Source organism: Heloderma suspectum, chromosome 16, assembly GCF_057233095.1.
Source record: "Heloderma suspectum isolate Gila_16-S chromosome 16, 16-S_ref, whole genome shotgun sequence".
NCBI classification, from domain to species: domain Eukaryota; kingdom Metazoa; phylum Chordata; class Lepidosauria; order Squamata; family Helodermatidae; genus Heloderma; species Heloderma suspectum.
Window position 1 is genome coordinate 21,632,787 of NC_139473.1, and position 25,102 is coordinate 21,657,888.

A 25,102-nucleotide genomic window follows, 5' to 3' on the forward strand; every position below is an offset into this window, starting at 1 on the left:
TCTGAAGCAAAAGCTTGGTGGTTTGCACATCCACCTTGTGTGGGCTGATCCTAGCCGTGTTTACTCAGAAGTAAATCCCACTGGGTTGCAAAAAGGCTGACTTCGAGGCAAATGTCTATCTATCTATCTCCCTGGAGATTTAATTTCTGAACCAAGCCTGCTGGGCCCCATGTCCTTGGGGAGCCCAGCTTGAAAGCAGGAGGGCTTACAACCTCAGAGGCACACCCTCTTTGTGTGAGTGACTCCCTCTCTTTGCAGGACTCTCAGAAAAAGAGATTTCTGGGGCTGGGTCCGTCTGGAGGACATATGGGACATAGCAATGGAGCTCAAGCACCTCTGAGCATGTACAGAGTACAGCTCCCTCGCAATGCAGTAAAGTTAAGAGGACTTACAACTCAAGGCGTCTGAGATGGCGGTGGGGGTGGCTTCAGATCAGGACCTGTGTGACATGGCAATGAAGCCCAAACACCTCTGAGTATGTACGGAGTGCTACTCCCTCGCAGTGTAGTGAAACCAAGAGGACTTCCTTGCGAGTCAAGGCATTTACAATGGGGGGGGGATTCGAATCAAGATTCAAGACACATGTGACGCGGCAGTGCAGCTCAAACACCTCTGAGTATGTACAGAGCGCTACTCCCGCGCAGTGTAGTGAAAGAAACAGGACTTCCTTGCGAGTCAAGGCATTTACGATGGGGGGGTTGGAATCACGACACACGTGACGCGGCAGTGCCGCTCAGACGCTTCTGAGCACGTACAGAGCGCCACTCCCTCACAGCGTAGTGAAACCAACAGGGCTTATTTAAGACCGGATGGGGGTGGGGCGGGGGCCAAATCGGGGCAGACCCGACGCGGCAACCCATCTCTGAGCATGTACAGAGCGCCACGCTCTTGCAGCGTAGTGAAATCAGCGGGATTTACTTGCAAGTCGACGCAAGGACGGGGCGGGGGGCGGGGGGCGGCTTCAGCTAAAGGCAGGCGCGAGTCTCCGAGCATGTGCAGAGTGCCACTCCCCGGCCAGGCCGAAATCCCCCGCCCCGCCTTGCCCTCTCCGCAATCCTTCTGCCCAATCAGCGCCAGAGGGCGGCCGCGGCCGGCCAATCCGGCGGGGCGGCGCCAAATTCGAAATCTGCCGGAGAGGCGAAGGGCGCCGCGGAGGCGCAGGTGAGGGCGCGGGCGCGTCCGGGGCGCGGGCCCCGCACTGATGGGGGCGCCAATCGCAGCCTCCCCCTTCCGATCTCAGGCACCCCTGGGGAAGGCTGGCCAGGCCTGAGGCAAAAGCTGGTGCCGGGCTGCCCTTCCGGCTCGGGGTGGCACGCTCCCCCATGGCGACGGGGGGAGGGGGAATTTTGGTGGGTGCAGCTTCTCTCGCAGCAGGCGGGCGGGCGGGCGGGGGAAGCGGCGCCTTCGCTGCTTGGCCCGACAGCAGGATCCCGCGCGCGTGCGTTCGGGAGGGAGCCCCGCTGGCTTCACTGGCGCTTGCTGCCAGAAAACGTGCTTCGGGCTGCGGCCGTGAGAACTGCTCCTCCTTTGGCGTCTCATAATTCAGGGCTGGGCAACTCGTGGCATTCCAGAAGCTGTTGGAGTGCAACTCCCATCTGCCCCACCAGTTGCGAGAGGGAGTGGGAGCTGCACATCCCTGTCACCGTTGTTTTTGTGTGTTTGTGTCTGGGTGACATTCTTCTCTTTCCACAACCTTTCGGGGGCCCAAAATATTCTCATAGGATTATTTCTGTATTAAAACGTCTGTGTGTGTATATATATATATATATATGTATAAACTGGCCTTTTTGTTTATATATCGTTTGTAAAGGGATGAGATTGTGTGTGCTGCGTTGTGTGTACAGGTGTGCGTTGCACTGAGGGCTTCCTTGTTCGCACAGACTGGGTGGCCTTTTCTGGCACTTTCACGACTAGCCGGTTTAGGGTGCAATCCTATACTTGCTAACCTGGGAGGAAGTCTCATTGGACTCAGTGGGGCTTACTTCTGAGTAGACAAGTAGGGGATCTCACTGTTGTGGCATGTGTTCTCATGGGCTAGAGGGCCCACTTTGCTGGAACCACGAAGCGTTACCGTCTGTTGGCACTTGGCAGACGCACGGTGCAGAGAATAAAATGGTAAGTGGTCTGGAGCTAACAGACTATGAAGTGTGAAGAGGTGCAAACCACAATGGATCTGCAAATTGTAAATGTGATGTAAGATACCCACAGAAGCTGTTAGAACAGCAGGGACTCAACACCCTTTTCCTTGTTTTGCCATGCTGATTTTTCACTTGCAGCGGGAGAGGAAACCCTGGTTCTGATTGATCCTACTAATTTTGGACTCAAACTGGCCATACTTGCTGAGACATGGGAGTTTTCTGGATGCCTGAAAGTGAGGTATCCTTCCACCAAAGGCAAATATCCTTTTGCTGGCTCTTGCAGAGTTTGGGAAACATCTTAGTTAAATAAGAAGTCCCCCCACCCTGCAAGAACTGGTTAAGCAGTTCTGAGTTCAGATGTGACAGGCGGAGTCCAAATAGACTCCGGTTGATAAATATTGCTGTATTGACTCTGAACCAACACCCCAGAATCTATAGGTTGGATCCAGACTTAGTCATGCTTAGAACAAACCCATTACACTTATTTATTTATTTATTTAGGGTGTTTTTACCCCACGCTTCAGCTGAAAAAGGCTCCCAGAGTGGCTTACAAAGGTGAAAATTAAGACAGTCCCTGCCCTCGGGTTTACAATCTAAAAGACACGCCATGAAAGGAAAAGGGATTGGGAGGAAGGCAGGGAAGCAAAGCAAATACACCACTGCCCGATGTATAAGACCAGGTTGGTTTCCCCCTACGAAGGTGATCTTCCCGAGAGGCAGGAGGTGCAGCCCCCCAGTGGCCCTCGGTTCTCTAGCCGATGGATTAAGAGAATGGGAGAACTGAGTCCCATGGCTAACTTAAGTCTCATTAATTTCAATGGGTCTAGATCTGACCCATTGAGTTGGAGGGAGCCTTGACTGGCACCTATTGGATAATGCTGATGATAGCACTGGTTACCCCCTCCCTGTGCCATTTTGTCACCTTATGGACTAGAAACATGAGCGGGCTTATTTGCAAAACTTTCCTTTTAAGGCATTAGGAGAATCCATCACGGGGAAGAGATGGCATCCGTGTTCCAGAGCGTAGGGTCCACCATTGGCTGGCGGAACCATCAGATCCTGTCTGAGTTCGAGGAGAGTCCAGTGCCCGACAGATTCCGGAAGAAATCCTCTCACAACATAAGTGCCATGCGTATGTCCCTAAGGAAACGGATGCCTTTAAAGGAAGTCGAGATGAACTTGGACGAGAATCCGACTTGGGAGAGCCTGGAAGCCAAGGAGAAGAGCCACAACCTCCATGCGTTTTCGAGAACAGCCAAGAACGTCTTTGGCACGGTGTCACAGGTATGGCCACGAATAATGCACAGATGTTCAGAGGAAGGTTAGATCAAGCAATCATAATAAATTAAGTAAAGACACACAAGTGGCCTGCGTTGCTATTGCAGCCTTGTTACTAAGTTCCCCAAATTCAGGCCAAGGTGAGGAGGAGGATAATGTAAGCCGCCTTGAGTTCCTTGGGAGAGGGAGAAAGGCGGGGTATAAATGCAATAAATAAATAAACAAGGAAATCAGCAATGAAAGCAAGCCAGCATTTTAAATAAGTACTTTTTCTCAATAAGAACTTGAAACTTAATACACCCTGTTCATATCCTTCTCCGTATTCACCACAGTCTCTAAAAGGATGTTATTTCAAAACCAAAGAGTATGTGGCGCAAATATTATGGTCAAAGGACTAAATACTCCAAAAATATATATTCAAAGTTCCTAGATCCAAACATATTTGTACAAGAAATGTGGCAGGGTTGTTGTTTTTTTACAGTCATCTTTCTTGAGAGATTAAAGTTGCTGGATGAGGCTGGAGGCATTTAATTAATAACTGTCACTTCTTGTAAACTATCTACATCTCAACTTTAAAAAGAAGTTTTTGGACTTTCAGTTTCAGAATAGTGAACCTGGCTTCGAAAATCAAGCACAGACAAAACTGGTATATGAAAAAGCAGTGTCATGGTGTGTATTAAATACAACCCAAATTGCAGATGATTAATTTTGCTAGGTCTCTGGGCATTCCCCATGCCAGTATGGGGAATGGAGCAGTAGAGGGACGGAAAGCGCTGGGACAAGGAGAGTTGAGGGAGGGAGATGTTGAAGAGAAACTCGCAAGCGGGGTGTGAAAGCAACGCCCTTTCCGTGTCCTCAGCTGCTGGTATTCAGATATGCTGCCTGTGAACATGAACATTTAGCTGCTGTGGCTAATAGGCTCTGATAGACCTCCATGTTCAGAAGCAGTCTGTCTGAATACCACATGCCGGGGACAGAGAGCAGGGCTCTGCAGAGGTGTTGAATTCCATAAGTTGAAGTGGGAGAGAAGAAGGAGCGAGGGGGGCTGAGCAGGCAAAGGAAACATCAGGGCCGGCTCCAGTCGGACTGCCCCCTCCCCGAGCAATGAGAGGGGAAGCAGGTCCATTCCACCAGCCCTGCTGGCAGTATACTTAATTTTTTCCTCTTCCCTCCCTGTTGCTTTTTCCTTGTGTGTCGTGTCTATTTACTTATTAATTTACAGCATTTTTACCCCGCACGTCAGCCAAAAAAGACTCCCAGAGCAGCTCACAAATATGAATAATGAGAGCGTTGCTGCCCTCAGGTGTCCAGTCTAAAAGAAACGACACAACAGGAAAGGGGGTGGGGAGGGAGGATGTGCGGTGGGGGGAGCAAAACCCAGGCACCAGTTTGTAGCTTCAGAGCCCTTGTCGGTGTTCTTTCTGGCAGGGAAAGGCGAAAACAAGGTGCCCTGCAGCCGCCCCTTCTCTGGCTGAGGTGCGGGGACTACCTGGGTTTCCCCCTTCCGGCGGAGTGGCTGTAAGCTGGGAGCCTTTGCTGGCTGAGGAGCGGGATAAAAGCAGCTCCAATGAAAAGGCGACTGCGCCATCCTAGGCATGCCTGCTCAGGGGCAAGCCCCGCTGAGTTCAGTGGGACTCACTCCCAGGGACGTGTGCATGGGAGGGCTGCCGTCATTCGCCTGTCCTGCAAAGCGAGGCTTTTTCCTTTTGCCCTGCCCAAACCCGGCCCACTTCGCCAGGTGGTCCCACGTTCTTGGGTGGTAACGGGAGGGCTGTTTCTGCGTTTCAGAGGATCCGCCAGAGCTGCCGAGGCCCCGTTCGCGCACCTGCGGCCTCGTTGGCCACATCCCCCGCCACAGCCCGACGCCCGTCACCACGGACCCCTCGGCGGCAGGGCGGCAGGCTGGCCGCCATCTCCACCCCGACATCCAGCACCAGGATCGTGTCCCCGTCCGGCAAGGGGCCGGGCTCCCGCCGGCTTAAGAAAGACCTCCTCCCTCTCCGGAGATCCAGGAGGGCCGCAGCCCTGAGAAGCCCGTATGGTTCTCCTGTGTCTGCTGGCCAAAGAAGGCAAGTTGGATGTCTTGCTCTTGGCTGCGCTGGTTGCCCGACGAGGGATTAGGACAGAGGGGAACCATTGGCCCTTGAGATATTGTTGGACTCCAACTCCCATTATCCCTGACTACGGGTCATGCAGACTAGGCTGGGAGGAAAATCCCCTTCTCTCCTAGGAGACACTGGCATAAAATAGGTGAATATTGTGAGATCCAGTGCAGCCTATCCCAGATAGTTCTGGATGACGACTCCCATCCGCTCCAGCCAGCAGGACCAGTGGTCGTTGGACTCTGACTCCCATTGTCCACAACATCTGGAGGGCACTGTGTTTCCTATCCCTGGCTCATCCTTAAGGGTCACCTATTCAAGGGAAGAAGTGTTGAGTTCCACCAGGTTAGCACACACACACACACACACACCCCATTCATCTCGCCCAGCGTTGATGACACTGACTGGCAGCAACAGCTCTCCGGGGTTTCAGGCAGGATCTTTTCATAGCCCTACCTGGAGATGCTGCCAGGGACTGAAACTCTTAACATGTAAAGCATGGGCTCTGCCACTGATCTATGGCCCTTCTCCTAAAAATAAAGCAAGATTCTAGTCCTCATGATTGTGACTAAAGGGCTGGTTGAAACAGGAACACAGGAAGCTGCCTGAGACTGAGTCAGACCCTGGCTCCACCTAGTATTGTTGATGCTGGCTGGCAGCAATGGCTCTCCAGGGCCTCAGGTAGGAGTTTTCCCAGCCCTACCTGGAGATGCTGCCGGGGATTGAACCTGGGACCTTCTGCCTGTGCAGCAGGGGCTGTAGCTTTCCAAGGGTCCACCTAGAGCTATGAATCATGGGGAGGAGGGAAGCCCATCTTGATTTTTCCTCCCCAATGGAGAAATTAGCAACTTGGGGGAATGCTGAAAGAAAAAAATGAATCTGTATTTGCCATGTTTATTTCCCTCCTGAAATGGCAAAAATCAAGATCCCTGTCCTTAGGTAGCTACAAATGGCTGCGCTTTTTCCAGCAGTGGGTATACTTGCAATTTTGCCTGTACAAACCTAATGGTGCTTTCCTGTAAATGTCTACTTGCAAGTAAATCCCAAAGCACGCCAGGTAAGTAGGTATAGGATTGCAGCCTCAGGCATTTAGACTTTCTGACGCTGCCACCCTGTGCATGCTTCCCGGGGAATAAGTTCCGCTAGACACGGTGGGTCCTACCTCTGAGTGAGAAGGCACTGGATTGTTCTGAAAATTTCAAAAATATGCCAATTTGTACAGTTTTATAGGCTAACTATATTCTAAAGGATGCAGGTTAAAGCAATAAAGTAAGCTTAGGTTTAATAGGAAAGTTAGTAATGCACGTATTTCAGTTTCCCCCCAAATTTTAGTTCCCCCCACAAAAAGGGGAGAAGAAAATTCCCTGCCTCCAAGGTTTCAAAGTTTCCAGAACTTCTACATGTCTTGTCTTATATTATTTATTTTGTCACATTTATATCCTGCCTTTCCTCCAAGGAGCCCATGGCAGCATATGTTAACCCCCTCCTCCCCTCCGTTTTGTCCTCACAACAACCCTGTGAGGTAGGTTAGGCAAAGAGTCAATGACAGGCCCAAACTCACCCAGTGAGCTTCATGGCCGAGTGGGGATTTGAATCCAGGTCTCCCCAGTCCAGCACTCTCAGCACTACACCACACTGGCTCTCTCCTAGTGCAGGGTTCAGTGGCTGGCCAGGTATCTCTGGGAATGCCCCCAAGAAGGACCCGGAGAAGGTGTCTAAGCACAGATGTTTATCCCCAGTATCTGGTTCTCAGAGAGAGACTTCTCCTGAACTTGGAGGCTTTATTTTGGTTTATCATGGGCAGTATGATAGTTCTATCCCAATGAAAACTGTCTTTGCTGGATCAGAGTAAGAGACCATCTAGTGCAGCATGTGTTCCCCAACTGTGGCTCTCCAGTTGCCTCCAGGATCCCCCCGCCCTCAAGCAGGGCTGGTAGGACCACAGACCTGTATGGCCCTTGCTCCTTCGCAACCGATATTTGGAGGTGTCATCCCACCCTCATTCCGTTTAGCGCTGTGGCTCTTGATAGAAGCGTTCCTCATGACTTGGTCCAATCCTGCTTTAAATGTAATAAATAAATGAAACCATCTAGGTTAGTGGGCAATGCTGCCTTGTGTGGTGGTGAGTTTTGAGAGCCAGCGTGGTGTTGAGCCGGGAGATCCGGGTTCTAGTCCCCACTCGGCCGTGGAAGCTCACTGGGTGACTTCGGGCCAGTCACAGACTCTCAGCCCAGCCTACCCCACGGGGTTGTTGTAGTGAGGCTAAAATGGAGAGGAGGAGGAGGTACGCCACCTTGGGTTCCTTAAGGAGGAAAAAAGGCGGGATATAAATGCAATAAATACATAAATAGAATGACGCGACATGTGAGGAAAAAAGATGGGGAGGGAAGAGGAGGAAAACGATGGCCTGGTCTTTCTGCCGGTGGAATGGCTTGGCTTCCCCTCTCCTCTCCTTCTGCTGGAATGGCTGAGGGAGGAGGAGACATGGATTGTGTCTGGCATGCCCTAGCACCCACCTTTTTTGTCCTTGAGAATTTAACCACTCACTCCAGTGCTGAACTGGAGACACAGAAAACTGCCCTCCGCCTGGGCCCCGATCCGCTAGCCATCATCGTCCTCCCTCTTCCGCCGCAGGCCGTTCGAGTCTGATTTGGAGCTGGTCTCCACGGGCATCCGTCAGCTGAAGCGCCTCTCTCGCGCCTTCAACGACATCATTGTCCACGAGGAGAGGTGAGTGGAGCCGCAGGGGCGGGAGGGGGCTCTCCGGCTGCCTCTCCGCTGCCCGGGGGAGGTCTCTGCGACCCCGTGGCTCGGATTTCGGGGTGTGTTTCCCCCCAGGGAACCGAACGGCCTGCAGGCTGTGGGTTTTGCGTGACCCGATGAGCGAGGCTGTGCTGTCACTCTTGCCTGCATTTCATTAGCTCCCCGTGTGTCCCTTGCTTCCACTGTGGGTGCAGATCAATGGTGGTGCCAGCGGTGTGGCGTTTTCACAGCATCTCCAGAGGCCCGTTGCAGCGGCGGCCGGTGGCTCTGATGTCAGTGGGGCGGTGAATCCACTCTGAGTTTCAGCCAGAACTCTAAAGGAGCTCTCCAAGGTGCAAAGCACAGCACCTTGGACAGCTCCTCTAGAGTTCTGGCTGAAAGCCTGAGCACATTCACTGCCCCACTGACATCGGAGCCACCAGCCTCCACCGGCCATTTTTCAGCCTAGTAGGACCAACAGGGCTGGAGAGCTGCTGGCCCAGCATGATGTGCTGGCAGATGCTCTGAAGATGGCATTCAAGCAGAGATTGGACAGCTACCTGTCGGGGATGCTGTTGCTGCATCCGGCCTTGCAGGGTACTGAGCAGGGTGTTGGACTGATCGGAGCTATCGAACCTCCAGCCCTTCCTGGCTTCCCAGACAGCCAAGCCCCCTCCCCTGGCTACCAATCGTTTGGTACTTTCCTGGTTTTTGTGCATTTCCCCCCCTATTCTGAAAAGGTTGAAATGCCCTTCCCTAAGGCTGAAATCACTGCCAGGAAGAGCTTTGAGCTAAACCATGCTGGTATGTTTGGCCTCGCCCCTTTTGCCCCGCCCACAACTAGGATGCAGCCCACGAGAGCTTCTCCGAAATGGCATTCGGCCCCCGGGCTAAGAGAGGTTCGACACCCCTGGATTAGCTGATCTCGGAGGTCCCTTCCAACTGTATGATTCTGTGAACTGGATTTTGCTTTTTGAGTGCGCCCTGTGATGAAATACAGCTGGAATTAAGCAACCCTTGAGCTTCCCAAGGAGCTGACAGAGGACATGTTCACAAAAGCACTCCCATTTTCCATTGATAATGCGCTTTGGGGAGAACAGCTCTTCCCGGAGGCAGCTGTGTTTTTAAAAGAGATCGTATTGATGTTTTTATTCATCCGTCTGAACGCCGCCCCAATAGCTTCACTAAAGGTTGGCCTCAAAATTATGAAATCAATTCAAGAATGTGAAAAGCTGGTTCAGAAAATATAATTCGAACGTTATATGGCAGAATTTGTGGAATTACGGTTTGTTTTGTTTAAGTTCGCTTAAGTTCATTGAGGATGTTTTGTTTTGATTCTTTTTGTTTGTTTGTTTTTTAAAAACCTTCTGATGAAATGTTTGCAGGATGGTGTGGGTCTAGAGACACCCCCCCCCCCCCGACCACTGCCCCTGGTCAAAAGATCAAAATCTCGTTCATGTTTGTATTTGGCTCCCGTGGGTACTTTTCTTCTTTTTTTTTACCCATGATAACTTTTGTAAAACATTTTAAAACGATCAAGTTTGAATGTTACCTTAATGTTAATCGAGTCTATGACATAACACACCCTTCCCCAACCTGGTGCCCTCCAGATGTGTTGGACTACAAGTCTCAAAATGTTGGGAGTTGTAGTCCACATCTGGGGGGGCACCAGGTTGGGGAAGGCTAATTACTGTATTTTTCTGAATTTGAGAGTTGTTCCTCTTGAAATGTCTTCGGCAGAGCAACAGAAAATCGGGGTGCTTTTTATAAATAAAATCGTGCCTCGTTCCTGAAGTTTTCTCCCTCACCTTATGAAGTTTGCGTCCTTGTTTTGGATCCCCTGCAAAAGCCCAGCATGTGGAAGAGAACCCCTTCTGTCTCCCCCCTCCCCCCCAAATTTCCTCCCCATACAATTTGGGGAGACGATAGCAAGAAGTTCTTTCCCACTCGGCTTTTGCAGGAAGTGATACCGTTTCCATGCCACTGCCCTCTGCAAAAGCCCACCACAAGGGGCAAATGCCACTTCCCCGCCCAAGTTCATTGCATACGAGCCAGGAGATGGGGCGGGTGGGGGGTGGCAGGGAAAGGGGCAGATTCAGTGGTGAACACAGGTACTGGCTGGCTTGTAAGCTAAGTCAAATCTTAACCTTTTTTCTTAAAACCCACCTAATGCAGGTGTTGGCAACTGGCAGTCCAGCCCCTTTGTGGACTGTTTGGATCCCAGTTGCCAGGCCAGGGGTAGGAGAGGAATGCGGAGGGAGAGTGGTTGTGGCAAGGGGCCTTGGCAGCAGTTTTCTTTGGGGGGTGGCGGTCCAGATGCTGGCTGCCCACCCTCTGTCCTCTTCTCACGATTTCCTGGCAGGACAACTAATTTCTGACCAGGGGTTGAACTGCATTGCAACAGCCATCCCTGTAGCCACTATAAATCCTGTTACCATTTCAGCTTGTAAATAAAGCCTGTGTTCCTCATGTTCTTCCCAGTGACATGACAGTTTCTCTCATTTGTAACTGAAGATAAAAACCAGCCAGGTAAAATATATGTATATATAATTCTTCATTTTTGTTTCTGTTTTGTTATCTTCTTGAAATGACCCTTAACACATACACACACCCTGTTGCCTGCATGGAGAACACCGACCGTGTAACATGGATGCCTGCATGCAAAGCTGAAGCCCCTTTGATCCCTCCTCCCCCGGTTTCCTGGACCACGGCCGCCAAGAAAAAATACTCGTGCACTGATCAGTTTCCCTTGGATCCTGCTGATGTGGGACCTTTGGGTGTCGCGATGGTTCTGCGACATGTTCTAGGTGCAGCTGCCCCCAATTGGGTGGCGTCCAGGTGTCTTGAACTACAGCTCCCATGATGCCCAGCCAAAGGCCCTGGTGGCTGCGGAGGATGGGAGTTGTAGTCCAACACATCTGGAGGGCGCCAGGTTGGGGAAGCGTGTTCTGGGACAGCAATTTAGTTCACATTGGTTTGCGCTGCCAACTGTGCATTGCAGGGGAACATGCAAAACGTATATACTGTATACTATAGAGCAGGGGGGCAGAACCTAATGCCTGGTGGCCAAATCGGGCCCTCTAGGGGTCCCCAGAAAGTCATTTCCCCTTTCCCCCAACCACTGACCGGTGGTTTCCCAACTTTTGTGCAGTTTTTCTCCCATTCTAAAAGATCGAAATGCCTTTCCTAAGGCTGAGTGACTGGCAGGAAGAGCTTTAAGCTGGAATAGGCTGGCATTTTTGGCCCCACCCCCTTTTCCTTTGGTCCCACCCACCACTGGAATGCAGCCCCCGAGTGTTTGTCCAAAATGGCTGAAAGAGGTTCTGCATCCCTGCTATATATGAATAAATATTGCTTCTTTCTCCGTTAGACCATTGGCCCATCTAGCTCAGTACGTTGGACCTCTTACCTGCAGCGGTTCTCCGTGGTCTCCCCTGACCCTTTTAAGTGGAAAAAGGGGAGATCAGACCCAGGGCCATCTGCCTAGGAAGCTGGCCATCACCTGCTGAGCAGTGGGCTCTCCGAAGGTCAGGCAGGCGTTTTTGCTCCCGATAAGCACGATCCCTGGAATGTAGTTTGGAAACCATGATCTAAACAAACAGCCGTGTGTCCCCCTGCCCAGTCTGATGACCCAGTTCTTACCTACTAACTCCACTACACCCCCCACCCAAGCGACTGGACTAACGGAGACGGTGAAGCATGGTGCCAGCGGCGCATTTCCCCCGTCTCTAATCCCCACTGGCTTTTCTATTATGTGTTGTTTCTTTAAAGGGGACGATGAGAAAGCTATGCCTGAAACGGTGGGTGCCGCGCTCCCAAACTGCAACTGGAGCTGTGGCCGGTTCCCATCAGGAAGTGTGTCTTGGCTCTCGGGGGTTCCAGGCCCACAGCCTTGCATGTGGTCTTGCTGGGCCGCCAGTTTCCTATTTGTTTGGAGCTGATTTTATGTTAGCAGCCTTGAGTGCTTTTTGAGCGGGAAGATGGCATATTAGCATTTTTTAAAAAATAAATCCTACTGAACTTATGGGCTAATAACTTGAGTGGACTTTTGGCGCAAAGGGAAGTTATTTGTGCTGGCACCATTCCTTTACCGTTTACATCCTTCATGGAAGGATTCTCTTGCTGATAGCTTCAGCCTGAGCCAGCTGAATATTCATGAACATGCTGTGACATCACAGCAGGCAAGCCGATGGCAGGGGATGAGAGGGACTTGAAGGAAATGACTGACATTTAGCCTCTTACTGTTGAGTCACTTTTTACAGAAACAATTGGGCATACCTACATTCCAAACTTTTTTCCACAGATAGGTTGTCTACAGCTGAGAAACCAATTCCCCAGAAATGGTATTATTTTCAGAGGGGCAGAAACTGCCCCCAGCCCAGTCCTAGAACACTGCTTTTTTTCTTTTCCAATGGTTTTACTCCAGATTTCACAATGTGTATGTATAAATTATTTCTTGTTACCAGCCTTTCCCAATCTGGTAACCTCTGGATGTACCCATAATCCACAGCCATCATGGCCATGGACAGCCTACCCTTAAATCTCCTTCTATTGTCTCCTCCCTGCTGTCAACATTTAGATTGTAAGCTCTTTGAGGGCAGGGACCTATCCATCATGGATTTTTCTGTGTGTGTGGGGTGGGGGGAAGGATTATTCTGTACAACAGAGGTGTAGAACCCCTGGGCCATGGACCTAGTCCAGTCCAATGGGCCCCCCAATCTGGCCAAAAGAACCTCTGTTTCCTCCAGGGAGTGGGGCTTGGCCTGCCCCAAGGAGGAATGCCCCTGGGAAGGAATTCTTGTTGTAACCTCTGATCTAAGATCTAGAAAACGGTTCTGCACCCCAGTTGTACAACACCATGTCCTTTTGTTAACCCATTATAGACTTTCGGCAGCTGGCTTCCTGTTTGCTGCTATTACTGACCACCCCTAGACAATAGTCCCGGGGCTGCGTCTGATGGCATTTGGGGACATGTTTTGGCCCACTCACCAGGCTGTTTGGCATCTTCCCTTATCACTGTCCCTACCCATCCGATGAGTGGTCCTCTCTCCCCGTCTCAGCAACGCTCCTTGTGACCCCCTGTCCTTCCTCTTCTTGCAGAGATCAAGCCATCGTCAACTACTACCAGGTGATGGCGCGGAATGTGCAGGCTGCGCAGCTGCGCTCTCGGAGCCTCTCCCAGTCTTCGCTCAGGAAGCGTGCGGCCAGGCTGCGCTGGGTGCTCAGCAGCTGGGCTGAGGATCGCTTTAAGCAGTGTTGATCTGGGAGCTTTTGAAGGATGGCCGGGGGTGGGGGGTGTGCGCGGTTTTTTAGTGTGTTATTTGTATCCACTTTTAACTAACTCTACTCTGAATAAGCTTGTGTCGTAAAACACTAACTTGTAAAGTCTCGGTGAAGTAGCTTGCCTCTTTCTTATGGACTTTCCCCTCTCCGTGGGGACTTATGTTCTAAAATTGACTCTATTTATAACATAACTAGGCCCTGCTGCGGTCACTTTCTGAACCCAGTTAATTAAAGCCTTAAAGAACCTTTGGTGTCCTGTGATCTGAGCCCTCCCTCTGTATTTTATCCTCAGGATACCTTGCTATCTCATCTTTTGAACGGATCCCTAATGTTTATTTAGTGCAGGGGTGCAGAACCTCTTTCAGCCCAAGGGACGAATTCCATTCTGGAGAAGCTCTCGGGGGCTGCATTCCGTGGTGGGCGGGGCTGAGGGCAAAAGGGGTGGGACCCACGTAACAAAACTACCGGCCGATTTGAGCCTACCACCAGTCACAAATCTTAAGAGAAGCATTTTGACCTCTTAGAACAGCAGGGGAAAACGGCACAAAAGCTGGGAAAGGGGGTGGGCCAGGGGAAGAGGGCCAGGATTTGGCCTGCAGGCTGAGGTTCAACACCCCTGATGATTTAGTGCCAGATGCTATTCAGTACTCTAGGCATTAGCCAGAAGTAGTTAGGGCTGTGTGTCGTTGCAGGAGGTACAGGGAAAGACTAAAATGTGGTACAGAATTCCACTTCCTAACCACCTTAGCTTTATTTTATTTTTTTAAAACGCCAAGTTTCTAGTCCAGTGGAGGCTGGTGGCTCCAATGTCATTAGGGAGGTGAATCTGCTCTGGGCATCAGTCAGAACTCTAACGGAGCCCTCCAAGAGTGGATCCACCACCCACTGACATTGGGGCCACCAGCCTCCACTGGACTAGTTGTTATGGATGCAGAGGGATGGCTGAATGTGTGTTGACAATACACAACAACATCTCTAAGCACAGGGACTTGTTCGGCACCCCAGCAAAAGGCAAATCAGTTATTCACAATAAGATCATCTGCATAATTTACACATGGTGAAGAACTTCTTGGATGAGCCTACCAGGGTTGGATCGGAGCCCATAGAGCCCCAAATCAGTTCTGATTCTGAGGAAGAGATAGAAACTGTGGGAGAGGAACCCGCGCGCTGTTCAGAGGCGCTGTTGGAGGGAGACCCCCTCCCTGCTCACATTCCTGAGAGTGGTAGTGACCCTGGCAGGCAGGGGTAGGGACAATTGGAGCTTCAAGATGCTAGGCACCGGCACAGGGACAAGCGGGAGATGGAGGGTGCCGAGAGGAGGCGCTCGGCCTGCTTGGTGTCACCAGCTGTGCCCCGATGCCCCAGGGAAAGGGGTGGACTTTCGCCTCCTAGCCCTTAAGTTCAGAGGCTTCCCGCCTCTGCCCTCCAAACGATCAACTGATTCCCTAAGGCTAGAAACCCTGGATAGGCAGCTCTTAAGTCTCAGTAGGATCAAGCAATTAGCATCTGTAAGCATCATTAGGTTGAACGGAAATAAAGCCCTGGAAAAGAGCCCTATCGTCTGCGTGTTGATTCTGGCTACTTGCGGATTTCAGAAGGCAGCAAGGGCGCGCCTGACACCGCCAGGCTTTAAAAACCTGGCTGTTCAGGCGGGCATTTGGGGTGGGTTAGGGTCCTTTAGAGCAGTGTTGGGTTTGTTCGTTTTTTGTTCAGTTGATTATGTAAGTTTGCTGTTAGTATTTTACGCTGCCTAGAGTGGGTGGGTAGCCGGCCAGACGAGCGGCTAATAAATCAAATAAATACATAAACGTGGGTACATTTTTGATAGTATTTAGTGGAGGAGACGCACTGTTCTGGTGTTAATGTTCTTTCCTGCAGTTCAAATATTACGTGTTGCTATCTGTACCCACCTGGCCTCCTCCCAAATTTGCAGATGCTGACAATTAAAGTTCATTTTGGTTCCTCCCCCACCCACCCCTTTTTTAGTACCTTTTCCAGCTCTTTCCAAGCCAGGGAACAAAGGGCATTTGTGTCTTTTTTTGAGGTATGGTAACCAGAATTGTCCACAGGATTCTCAAGCTGGCTTTTCCAATCTGGTGAATAGCCATGCTGGCTGTGGTTCATGAAAGTTGTAGTCCAGCACTAGGTTGGGGATGGGTGCGCTACAGGATAGATTCAAAAGAATCAGTGAATACAACGAACATTCCTTCTCTTTTTTAGTATTGTTATTTTCAATAATAGAATATATTATTGAAAATAACAACGTGCTTGATTGACCTTTGTAGATAAAAATTAACAACCTGTAAGCAAAATAATTCCCAAGATCCTCCTTGTGCACAGTCATTGCAGCCTGGGATTTTTGCAGAAGGAAGAGACGAGGCTGGGCTGTATGAATCAAGGTGGGGCGAGTAAGGCTAAGATTGTAGGGGGAAATCCCAAAGGAAAACTTCCTGGAGTGTAAAATGGCAGAATAATAGCTCAGTCTTATGCAAAGTTAGGGGCACTGCATCCTCTTGAAATAGTGGGATCAGGTCTGCAGAACTGTGAATTCTGTGGGCCCTACTTTTTGGACTGGGGGCATTTGAGAAACTGCTGTGGGTGCCACCACAAAATGGCTTCCACGGAGGATGTGGCTAGTCACTGCTGCTGTAGGGGACTGGTGGCTAGTTAAAAGTGAGCTAAAGAGGGGCAGGGGAGAAAAATAGTGAAGCTAGAGGCTGGGAGGCAGGGGGAAACAGCAAGGCAAAGGGCTGGAGAAAGAGCAAGGCTGGGGAGGGGGAAGAAACCGTGAGCTAAAGAGTGGGAGGGAAATAGGCTAGAGGCTGGGAGGGAGGTAGAAATAGCAGGGTAATGGGGTGGAGCAGGGAGAAAGAGCAAGGCTAGAAACGGAGAGGAAAAAGACTGCCCTGATGTTTTCCAAGGTTTTTCTTAGAACAATTTTTTGGAAGGGGGCAGGGAGGGGAAAGCTTTGTGGGTGCCATTGGAGGCCCCCATGGGCACCGGGTTGGGGAGCCCTGCTTTAAACTGTCATGCATGGATGGGCACCCTTGTGCCTCCTAGCCGTGTTTTGCCTACAACTCCCATCACATGTATCACTGCATGTATCACACCTGGCTCTGCCTGATGGTCATCTGTCATGCCTTGCACAGCAGCGCATTTGCGCGTTTCATGACTTTCACAAGCATTGCTAGCCACCCAGGGGAGAAACATGCCTCGCACCTACTCGGTTGCCCCAAGTTTGGGAGAGAAAATCATCAGTCTCGGTCATGGCCGAAGCTATATGACATGTTCAGGGATACAGGAAAAGATCGAACAATGTAATGCAGCATTCCCCAAGCTGGCGTCTTCCAGATGTATCGGACTACACCACCCAGCAAGAGCCTCTGGGGATGATGGCAGCTGTAGTCCAGCACATCTGGAGCACCCCAGGTTGGGGGAGGCAGCTTTGGCTGCTCCTTGATCACTCTCCCATAGGTTGTTTTCATTCACATTTTTTTAATCGAGCTACGATGCACATTTTTCCCCCTGCATCAAGTGGTTGTCGGGATGGTTCTTTGAGATCACTACCAAACATGCCTGAATCCTTCTCAGAGGACACCCTGGAGTGCCTATACTGCGCTGTACATGCAACAGCTCGGATGCCGCTTTTGCTCGGATGCCGCAACATCCCCCAAGTGATTGCAGGGAATAGAGGGTGCTGAATCGCAAAGACCCGAAGGGATGCAATACAGGCTTCAGAAACTGGTATTTCGTGCCACGTCTGGAGCAATATACTTCAGACACAGCCTGAGCTTCCAAAGTGCTTGGATGTACTTATCTACCGCTATAAGCCTACGGGGCGCTTGGCATGCTCTTCATCGCACACCAGGCACAGTGCCGCAGTGGTAAATGTGCAAGAGCTCGGTGTGACGGTGTAGCCAAAACACCCCCACCCTGCTGAGAATTCACAATGATGCCCCCAGGATGGATGGATAGATAGATAGATAGATAGATAGATAGATAGATAGATAGATAGATATTTTAAATTATTCAAAGCTCACATTCTGGTGAAAAACTCCATCATAAGCCAAAACAAACCATCCATAAAAATCTCATAATTAGGTTTACGGGCATGACTGCAAATGCATTGAGTGGGGGGGGGGATTCAGCCAGCCAAAGTACAAGCTTGAGCATTGGATTAAAAATGCACGCGATCTCGTACCGATTTGAGCTGCCAGCATGAAGCAGGAACATAAGAAGAGCCCTGCTGGATCAGACCAAGCGTCCATCTTATCCAGCATTCTGTTCACACAGCGGCCAATCAGCTGCCCATGGGAAACCGACAAGCAGGAGACGAGTGCAACAGCACCCTCCTGCCCATCTTCCCCAGCAACTGGTGTCCATAGGCATACGGCCTCTGATCCTGGAGGTGTCATATAGCTGTCAGGACTAGTAGCCATTGATAGCCTCCTCCTCCAGGAAGTTGCCCGATCCCCTTTTAAATCCATCCAAGATGGTGGCTATCACCACATCTTGTGGAAGCAAATTCCATAGTTCAACAATGTGCTTTGGGAAGAAGGGCTTCCTTTTATCTGTCCTGACTCTCCCACCAGTCAGCTTCATGGGTGACCCCAGGTTCTGGTATTATGGAAGAGGGAGAAATAATTTCCCCCTTCCCACTTTCTCCACATCGTGCATCATTTTGTTCGCATCTGTCGTGCCTCTCCTTCACTCGCCCTGTCACTAAGCTAAAAAGCCCCAAATGGCGTAACCTCATAGGCAGGGTTGCTCCAGCCCCTTGATAATTTTAGTTGCCCTTTTCTGCAGTGTGATAGAACAGCCTTTGCCACCTCCTGCCCATTGGCCGTGCTGGCTGGGGCTGATGGAAGTTGACGTCCAAAACATCTAGAGGCGCCCGGTGTGGAAGATTGAGCTGGGGTTTACGTGGAACCAACTACGGAAGGTAACTGGAGCCGTGTGTCCAATTACAACTCCCATCATCCCAACCAGTAGTGCCCATGCTAGCTGTGCATTATGGGAGTTGTAGATCAACACCCCCTCTTCTCTCTCTCCCCACCATCGCCTTTTCTCCCTCCCCGTCCCGCCAGAGGGACACACCATTCTTGCCAGAGGCCTGAGCGGATCGCTTGAAGACAGCGTTTAAAATTAGGCCAGAGGCAGCACGTTGCCCGTGCCTCCGCTAGGCTGTCTGTCTCCTAGCTTTGGGTTGAAACAGTACCAAGGGTGAATTGCTAGTAAAACAAGTTCTAGAAATCAGGTAAACTGTAACCTAGTTCAGGGTATTCAGTGGTTGTCCTAAATAGTCCTGGATCTTTTCTTTTTTTAATGCTCTGTTTCCTCCTTTATCTCGATGACTGGAGCTACTCATTTTCTCCAGAGTTTCCTGCCACTGCCTGTCAGAAACAAAGCCACGTTATTTATTGTCAAAAAGAAGAGCTGTTTCCTCGTGGGAGGCCCAGGGAGGCTTCTGTGTTGCTTCAGAATTATGCAGCCTAGAAACCTACTAGAAACCCGGTCCTTGTCAGTGTGGCTGAGAATCTAAAACTAGAAACAAAGGTTTCTGTTTCAAAGTCACGTCCTCCTTTCCCGGGTCTGTGGCTCTTTACCGCAAGGATTTCAATTTAAGCATTAATGAGCTTTTGCTTGAGAAACTGGGTTGCAGAGAACATTTTGAGAAGAACTTTTAAGTTTGCCCCTTGGGAAGAGCCTGTTCTTGGTTAATCTGGTTTCTGCTTGACCTTTTGTGTAAAAAGCTGTGCACTCAGCTAGGCAGTGGTGCGGCCAAGGCAAGCTGTCTTAAAAGTGGTACAACCCTGGGATGAGTAAGGCACGAATAAATCTCTGACCCTGGGCAAAGGTCTGCATTTCCCCTCTTTGACCATGAGCAGAGTTCTGCATTTCCACCTCCTCCAGCATAACTGGAGTTCCGCGCATCCTAATATATGACTTCCAATTTATACAGCTCCTTTCCAGATCGCTGCAATACCTTTATTAGGCCAACACAAAGGTCACCAAAAGTTTCTGGGTTCTCTAAAACTCTTAATCAGTTAAGATGGTAAACAAAGCAAAAAGTGCACAAGGAGGGGAGGATAAAGATGGCTGCTGGGAAGGCCATGGAGCCTGCATTTGACTACTGTCTTATGATGGAAATTGGAGCCAGCTGCAGATATTCAAAGTAGCATCTACCAGGTAAAGACATAGTTTCTCATGATTCATATTATAAACCTCAGTCTTTCTTGCGCTAAGCGTGGGATTCTCTCAGCACAGGACAGATGCTAATTTCTTCGCTCAATCAGCCCAAGGTGGGTTTTGTGGTGGCCTTCTCCTGTTTATTATTACATTTAATTATTATTGCATTTATATCCTGCCTTTTTTCCTCCAAGGAACCCAAGGAACAAGTCCTGCCAGACTAATCTGATCTCATTTTTTTATTACATATCCTCCCTTGTGGACTGTGGGAATGCTGTGGACATCATATACCTTGACTTCAGCAAAGCTTTTGACAAAGTGCCCCATGATATCCTGATGAGCAAACTAGCTCAAAGTGGGATAGATGAAACAACGATCCGGTGGGTCCACAGTTGGCTACAGAATCGGACTCAAAGAGTGCTTCTCAATGGGATCTTCTCCAACTGGGGAGAGGTAATGAGCAAGGTACCGCAGGGCTCAGTCCTGGGCCCAGTGCTCTTCCACATTTGTATTAATAGAAGTATAGCTTCCAAATCCCGGGAAGTACTCGGCCCCCTCTACTCAGCACTGGTTAGGCCTCATCTTGAGTACTGTGTCCAGTTCTAGGCACCACACTTTAAGAAGGATGCAGACAAACTGGAGAGGGTTCAGAGGAGGGCAACAAATATGATCAGGGGACTGGAAACAAGGCCCTATGAAGAGCGACTGAGAGAAGTGGGCATGTTTAGCCTTGAGAAGAGAAGACTGAGGGGAGATAGGATAGCGCTCTTCAAGTACTTGAAAGGTTGTCCCAGAGAGGAAGGCCAGGATCTCTTCTCGATCATCCCAGAGTGCAGGACATGGAAGAACGGGCTCAAGTTCCAGGCAGCTAGATTCCAGCTGAACATCAGGAAAAACGTCCTGACTGTGAGAGCAATACGACAATGGCACCCATTCCCTAGAGAGGTGGGGGGCTCTCCCACACTGGAGGCACTCAAGACGAGGCTGGACCGCCATCTGCCAGGGATGCTGTGACTTGGATTCCTGCATTGAGCAGGGGGTTGGACTCGAGGGTCTTATAGGCCCCTTCCAGCCCTATTACTGTATGATTCAACGTTACTGGGATACTGTTGGTTAACCTCCAAGAGGGGGTCACAGTAAAGCACGCTTTATTAGGAGCATCAAACAAGGGTCCAATGTGGTACGCAATTTTTTTTCACGCAACAACAGTGGCAGATGGACAACTGCCCCCCTTCTTCGCATTAACACATTTTTACAAATGTAGGGACACTTCACATTTGCCCTTCATGGAAGAAATATGACTTGGCCTCGGCCTGCAAAGATACCATTGGCAGGTGCCTGTTTGAGGAATAAGCTCATGTCAATCAGATTATTGAGCCTATGATTCAAGAGAAGATTTTTTTATTCCCGTTTTTATGAATAGGCACTACTGTACTTAAGTTGGCATCAATTAGAGCACGATGCTATGCATGTTTAGGTAGAAAAAAAGCCTCACACTTCCCAGCATGGCCCAGCCAGCCTTGCATAGGATTGCACCTGTGTACACTGTAGTCCTGTGTAGACTATGCAAACTGAGCACATCTGGGCTGGGAGATGGAGGTACTGAACTGCGGTGGTTCTGCTCCTACTTGGATGGGCGATTCCAGAAGGTGGTGCTGGGGGATTATTGCTCTGTGCCTTGGCAGTTATGTCACTGGGTGCCACAAGGCTCAGTTTCAGCCCCCATGCTGTTCAACATCTACATGAAACCGCTGGGGGAGGTTATCCGGAGGTATGGGCTGGGGGCCATCACTATGCGGATGACACCCAGCTCTATCTCTTTTCTTCACGCCTGGCTGAGGCAGTGGATGTCCTGAATCAGTGCCTGGGCACAGCAGTGGACTGGATGTGGGCTAATAAACTGAGATCCAATCCAGACAAGTCGGAGGTGCTGTAAATGGGTGGTTTGTCTGCCTGGCTAGGTGATGTTCAACCTGTTCTGGAGGGCGTTGAGCTCCCCCTAAAGGTTCATAGTTTGGGGGGCTCTTGGACCCAGAACTGTCACTCGAGGCACAGGGGGACTTGGGGGCGCGGAGCCGCTTTCATCAGCTTAGGCTGATTGACCAACTACGCCCTTATCTGGGCAGAGAGAGCCTAGGTACAGTTATCCATGCTTTGGAAACCTCTCGTTTGGATTACCGCTCAGTTGTGAACTGCCTAGAGGCCTTCGGCTATTGGGCAGTATAGACATGTAAAAATAAATAACTGCAATACGAGATATGTGGGTCTGCCTTTAAAAATGGTCCAGAACCTTCAGCTGCTCCAAAACAAGGCAGCGAGACTATTAAGAGGGACTGGCCAGCATGATCATATCATGCCAGTACTCTTTCATCTGCACGGGCTGGCGGTCCATGTCCGGGCCCCCTTCAAAATGCTGGTACTACCATTCAAAGTCCTAAACAGCTTGGGCCCAGGCCATCTGAAGGATCGTCTCCTCCCATCTATACCTGCCTGGACCCTAAGATCATCTTAGTGGTCCTTCTCTGGGAGCCCCTGCCAAAGGAACGAGGTGGGTGCCTACTATGAAGAAGGCCTTTTTTGTTGTGGCACCCTGGTTATTGAATGAGCTTCCCAGAGAGGTTCACCTGGCACCCACATTGTGCTCATTTTGCTGCCAGGTAAAGACCTTTTTATTCTCCCAGGTATTTTCGGTTTTCAATTTGTTTTTATCTGGTACTGTATTTTAAATTGTTGCTGTTAGCTTCTGTTTGGTTATCTTGTTTTTATCTCGTAGTTTTAAACTTTTTAGCTTTTATATTGTATCATCTGTATTTTATTGTTTTGTACTTTATGGTTTTAACCGTTGTAAACAGCCCAGAGAGCTTTGGATATTGGGCAGCATAAAAATGTAATAAATAAATAAATCTCCATACATTCCTCCTATTTTTGCATCATTTATTCTACTTCTGCTGATGGGGAGGGGTAGTTACGTAGGCCATTGAGACCCCCCTCTCAGCTGCGGCTGGAAATCTGATCCAGTCCTTCCCTTGGGCTTCTGTGATTCTGCAGGTACTTTCCACAGGCTTCCCAGCACAAACCCACATCCATGAAGGCTAGAAAGTTGCTTTCTTCTTTTAATGCAAGCTTGACAGTGCAATCCTATGCATGTGTGTTCAGAAGTAAGGCCCACTGAGTTCAATGGGACTTACTCTCGGGTAAATGCCTATAAGATTGCAGCCTTAGGGTGTAGTCCTATGCATGTTTGAACTGGAAAAAGTCCTACAGCTCCCAGCATTCCCCAGCCAGCCATATCAGTCTGTTTTGGCCTTTAATTTGGCCTTGGGTGAGCAATGCTATCAATGGCGCTGGGGCGTGTGTCCCCAGCTGGAGCACACACCACATCCCTTGCTCCGCTGTGATGCTACCAGCAATGGTGGGGAATGAATTTAGTCTAGCTCTGAGACCAGCTCTGCAATGTCTGAGAGGAGGGGGGCATGAATCTTTCTGCAGGGGCAGGGAGGGGGTGGGATCCGAGATCAGATTTCCTCCTCTGAGATCAGAGCTCTGTTTGCAACCTTGGAGGGGGATTTCCGATCTATCCTACATTCCCTGGGTCCGTAGGACCACATCCTAAAATTGTAAACCATGGTTTTAATGTTGTTTCAATGGTTTTATTGCTTTTATGTTTTTTATGTGTGTATTTTTTTAAATGTACATCGCCTTGGTGACATTTGTGGAAAGGTGTATTATTATTATTATTATTATTATTATTATTAACAAATAATAGTAATGTACCACTGCTCTTAATAACCCAATACCATACAGAACAGTAGGAATTCAGAATAATCTATCAGTTAGTTTATTAATTAATTAAAATATTTATAAACCTCTTTTCTGGATCAGTTCCACCCAAGGCAGCAAACACAATGCAACTATAAATATAAAAATACAATAATATTGTATAATGCTAATATTCAAAAACATTCAAAAATAAACCAAAAAACAAAAATGACAACAACCAGCAATACATTAAAATATAATTTAGCCAGTATTAAAAAACTTCCAGAGTCACAGCAATAAAATTGCTGTAAAACAGTAGCATGACCAATGAAATGTATCAATTAAATCCAAGAGAAACCAGGGGGTTTCTAAAGCCTTTTAAAATGCAGTAAGTAAGTAAGGCCAAACACACCTCCTTTGGAAGAGAGTTCCATAAGGTAGGGGCCACTATTGAGAAGGCCCTGTCACTGGCATGTTCACCAGTCCTGTTGACCTTAATGGTGGGCAGTGAGTAAGATGAATTTCTAGCCAGATGATGGGAGCTGTAGTATGAAAAAAACAAAAAATTGGTGGATTCATCAGTCCGTACAGAAAACGAAACAGTTACTCAGTTAATTCAGGTTCTTTGTGCAATGCAGAACACATGGACAGAATAATGCTAAAAACTGGGAGCAGGTTGCATAACAATCTCATAGGTAGAAAGGAAACATTGCATAGAGCCAAAGCAATTATTTTGGACTTCAAGCAGCACTGGACTTTGAAAGAAGATGGAGGGCTGCTGTTTCCCCACCCCCCAAGAGCTTTAGCCCTGGTGACCGTGAAAAGTTGTTTAGGGCGCAATTCTATGCACGTTTAGACAACAGAAAAGGCCTACAACTCACAGCATGCCCCGGCCAGCTATGGTGGCCGGGGCATGCTGGGAGTTGTAGGCCTTTTCTCTGTCTAAACATACATAGAATTGTGCCCTTAACCTCTTAAGAACAATGTTCAGTCTCAGTTTTGTCCAATATAATAAGATCGGTAACATGCCTGAATAAGTCACTTTGGAAAGATGGAGGCAACGTGTCAGCTGGAATCATATATTTTAACTGGAGGAAATGTCTGAAATTAATTCGAACCTATGGAGGTTATAAATTCAGAGGAAATGTCTGAAATTAATTCGAACATATGGAGGTTATAAATTTGTTTGTTACCTCTGTATACTGCCCAACTGCACTTGGGTAGATTTACAATAATAAAAAACCAAATCAGCAACAAAATAATCAAACAATAAAAAGATCAGAGTAAGACAATGTTGTTGTTGTTCAGTCGTGTCCGACTCTTCGTGACCCCACGGGCCACAGCACGCCAGGCCTTCCTGTCCTGCGCTCTCTCCCGGAGCGTGCTCAAGTCCATATTCACTGCATCGGTGATGCTATCTAGCCATCTCATCCTCTGCCGTCCCCTTCTCCTTTTGCCTTCAGTCTTTCCCAGCATCAGGCTCTTTTCCAGAGAGTTTTCTCTTCGCATTAGGTGGCCAGAATATTGGAGCTTCAGCTTCAGTATCTGTCCTTCCAATGAGCACTCAGGGTTGATTTCCTTTAGGATGGACTGATTCGACCTCCTTGCAGT

At 49.3% G+C, this 25,102-nt stretch overlaps 1 protein-coding gene across 4 annotated transcripts; it reads left to right on the forward strand.

Moving 5' to 3' along the window:
* The first annotated feature begins 1,131 nt into the window (after positions 1 to 1,131).
* On the forward strand, positions 1,132 to 13,807 carry PIMREG (PICALM interacting mitotic regulator). Of its 4 annotated transcripts, none has more exons than XM_084823250.1 (6): positions 1,132 to 1,161; positions 3,112 to 3,422; positions 5,205 to 5,485; positions 8,153 to 8,248; positions 10,742 to 10,789; positions 13,361 to 13,807. In XM_084823250.1, exons 2-5 carry the CDS (start codon positions 3,141 to 3,143, stop codon positions 10,770 to 10,772), a joined length of 690 nt encoding a protein of 229 aa, XP_084679376.1. In that variant the 5' UTR covers positions 1,132 to 1,161; positions 3,112 to 3,140; the 3' UTR covers positions 10,773 to 10,789; positions 13,361 to 13,807. The 4 variants fall into 4 exon arrangements, with proteins under 4 accessions (XP_084679376.1, XP_084679377.1, XP_084679374.1 ...); XM_084823251.1 differs by having other exon boundaries at positions 1,132 to 1,349; positions 13,361 to 13,794; XM_084823248.1 differs by lacking the exon at positions 10,742 to 10,789 and having other exon boundaries at positions 13,361 to 13,803.
* Positions 13,808 to 25,102: the final 11,295 nt, after the last annotated feature.

Bases quoted from the DNA above. Each gene is read 5' to 3' on its own strand.
- PIMREG (XM_084823248.1), top strand. From the start codon at position 3,141: ATGGCATCCGTGTTCCAGAGCGTAGGGTCCACCATTGGCTGGCGGAAC. The intron at 5,486-8,152 runs GCAAGTTGGATG...CTTCCGCCGCAG, and splicing joins GTGTCTGCTGGCCAAAGAAG to GCCGTTCGAGTCTGATTTGG. The intron at 8,249-13,360 runs GTGAGTGGAGCC...CTCTTCTTGCAG, and splicing joins ATCATTGTCCACGAGGAGAG to AGATCAAGCCATCGTCAACT.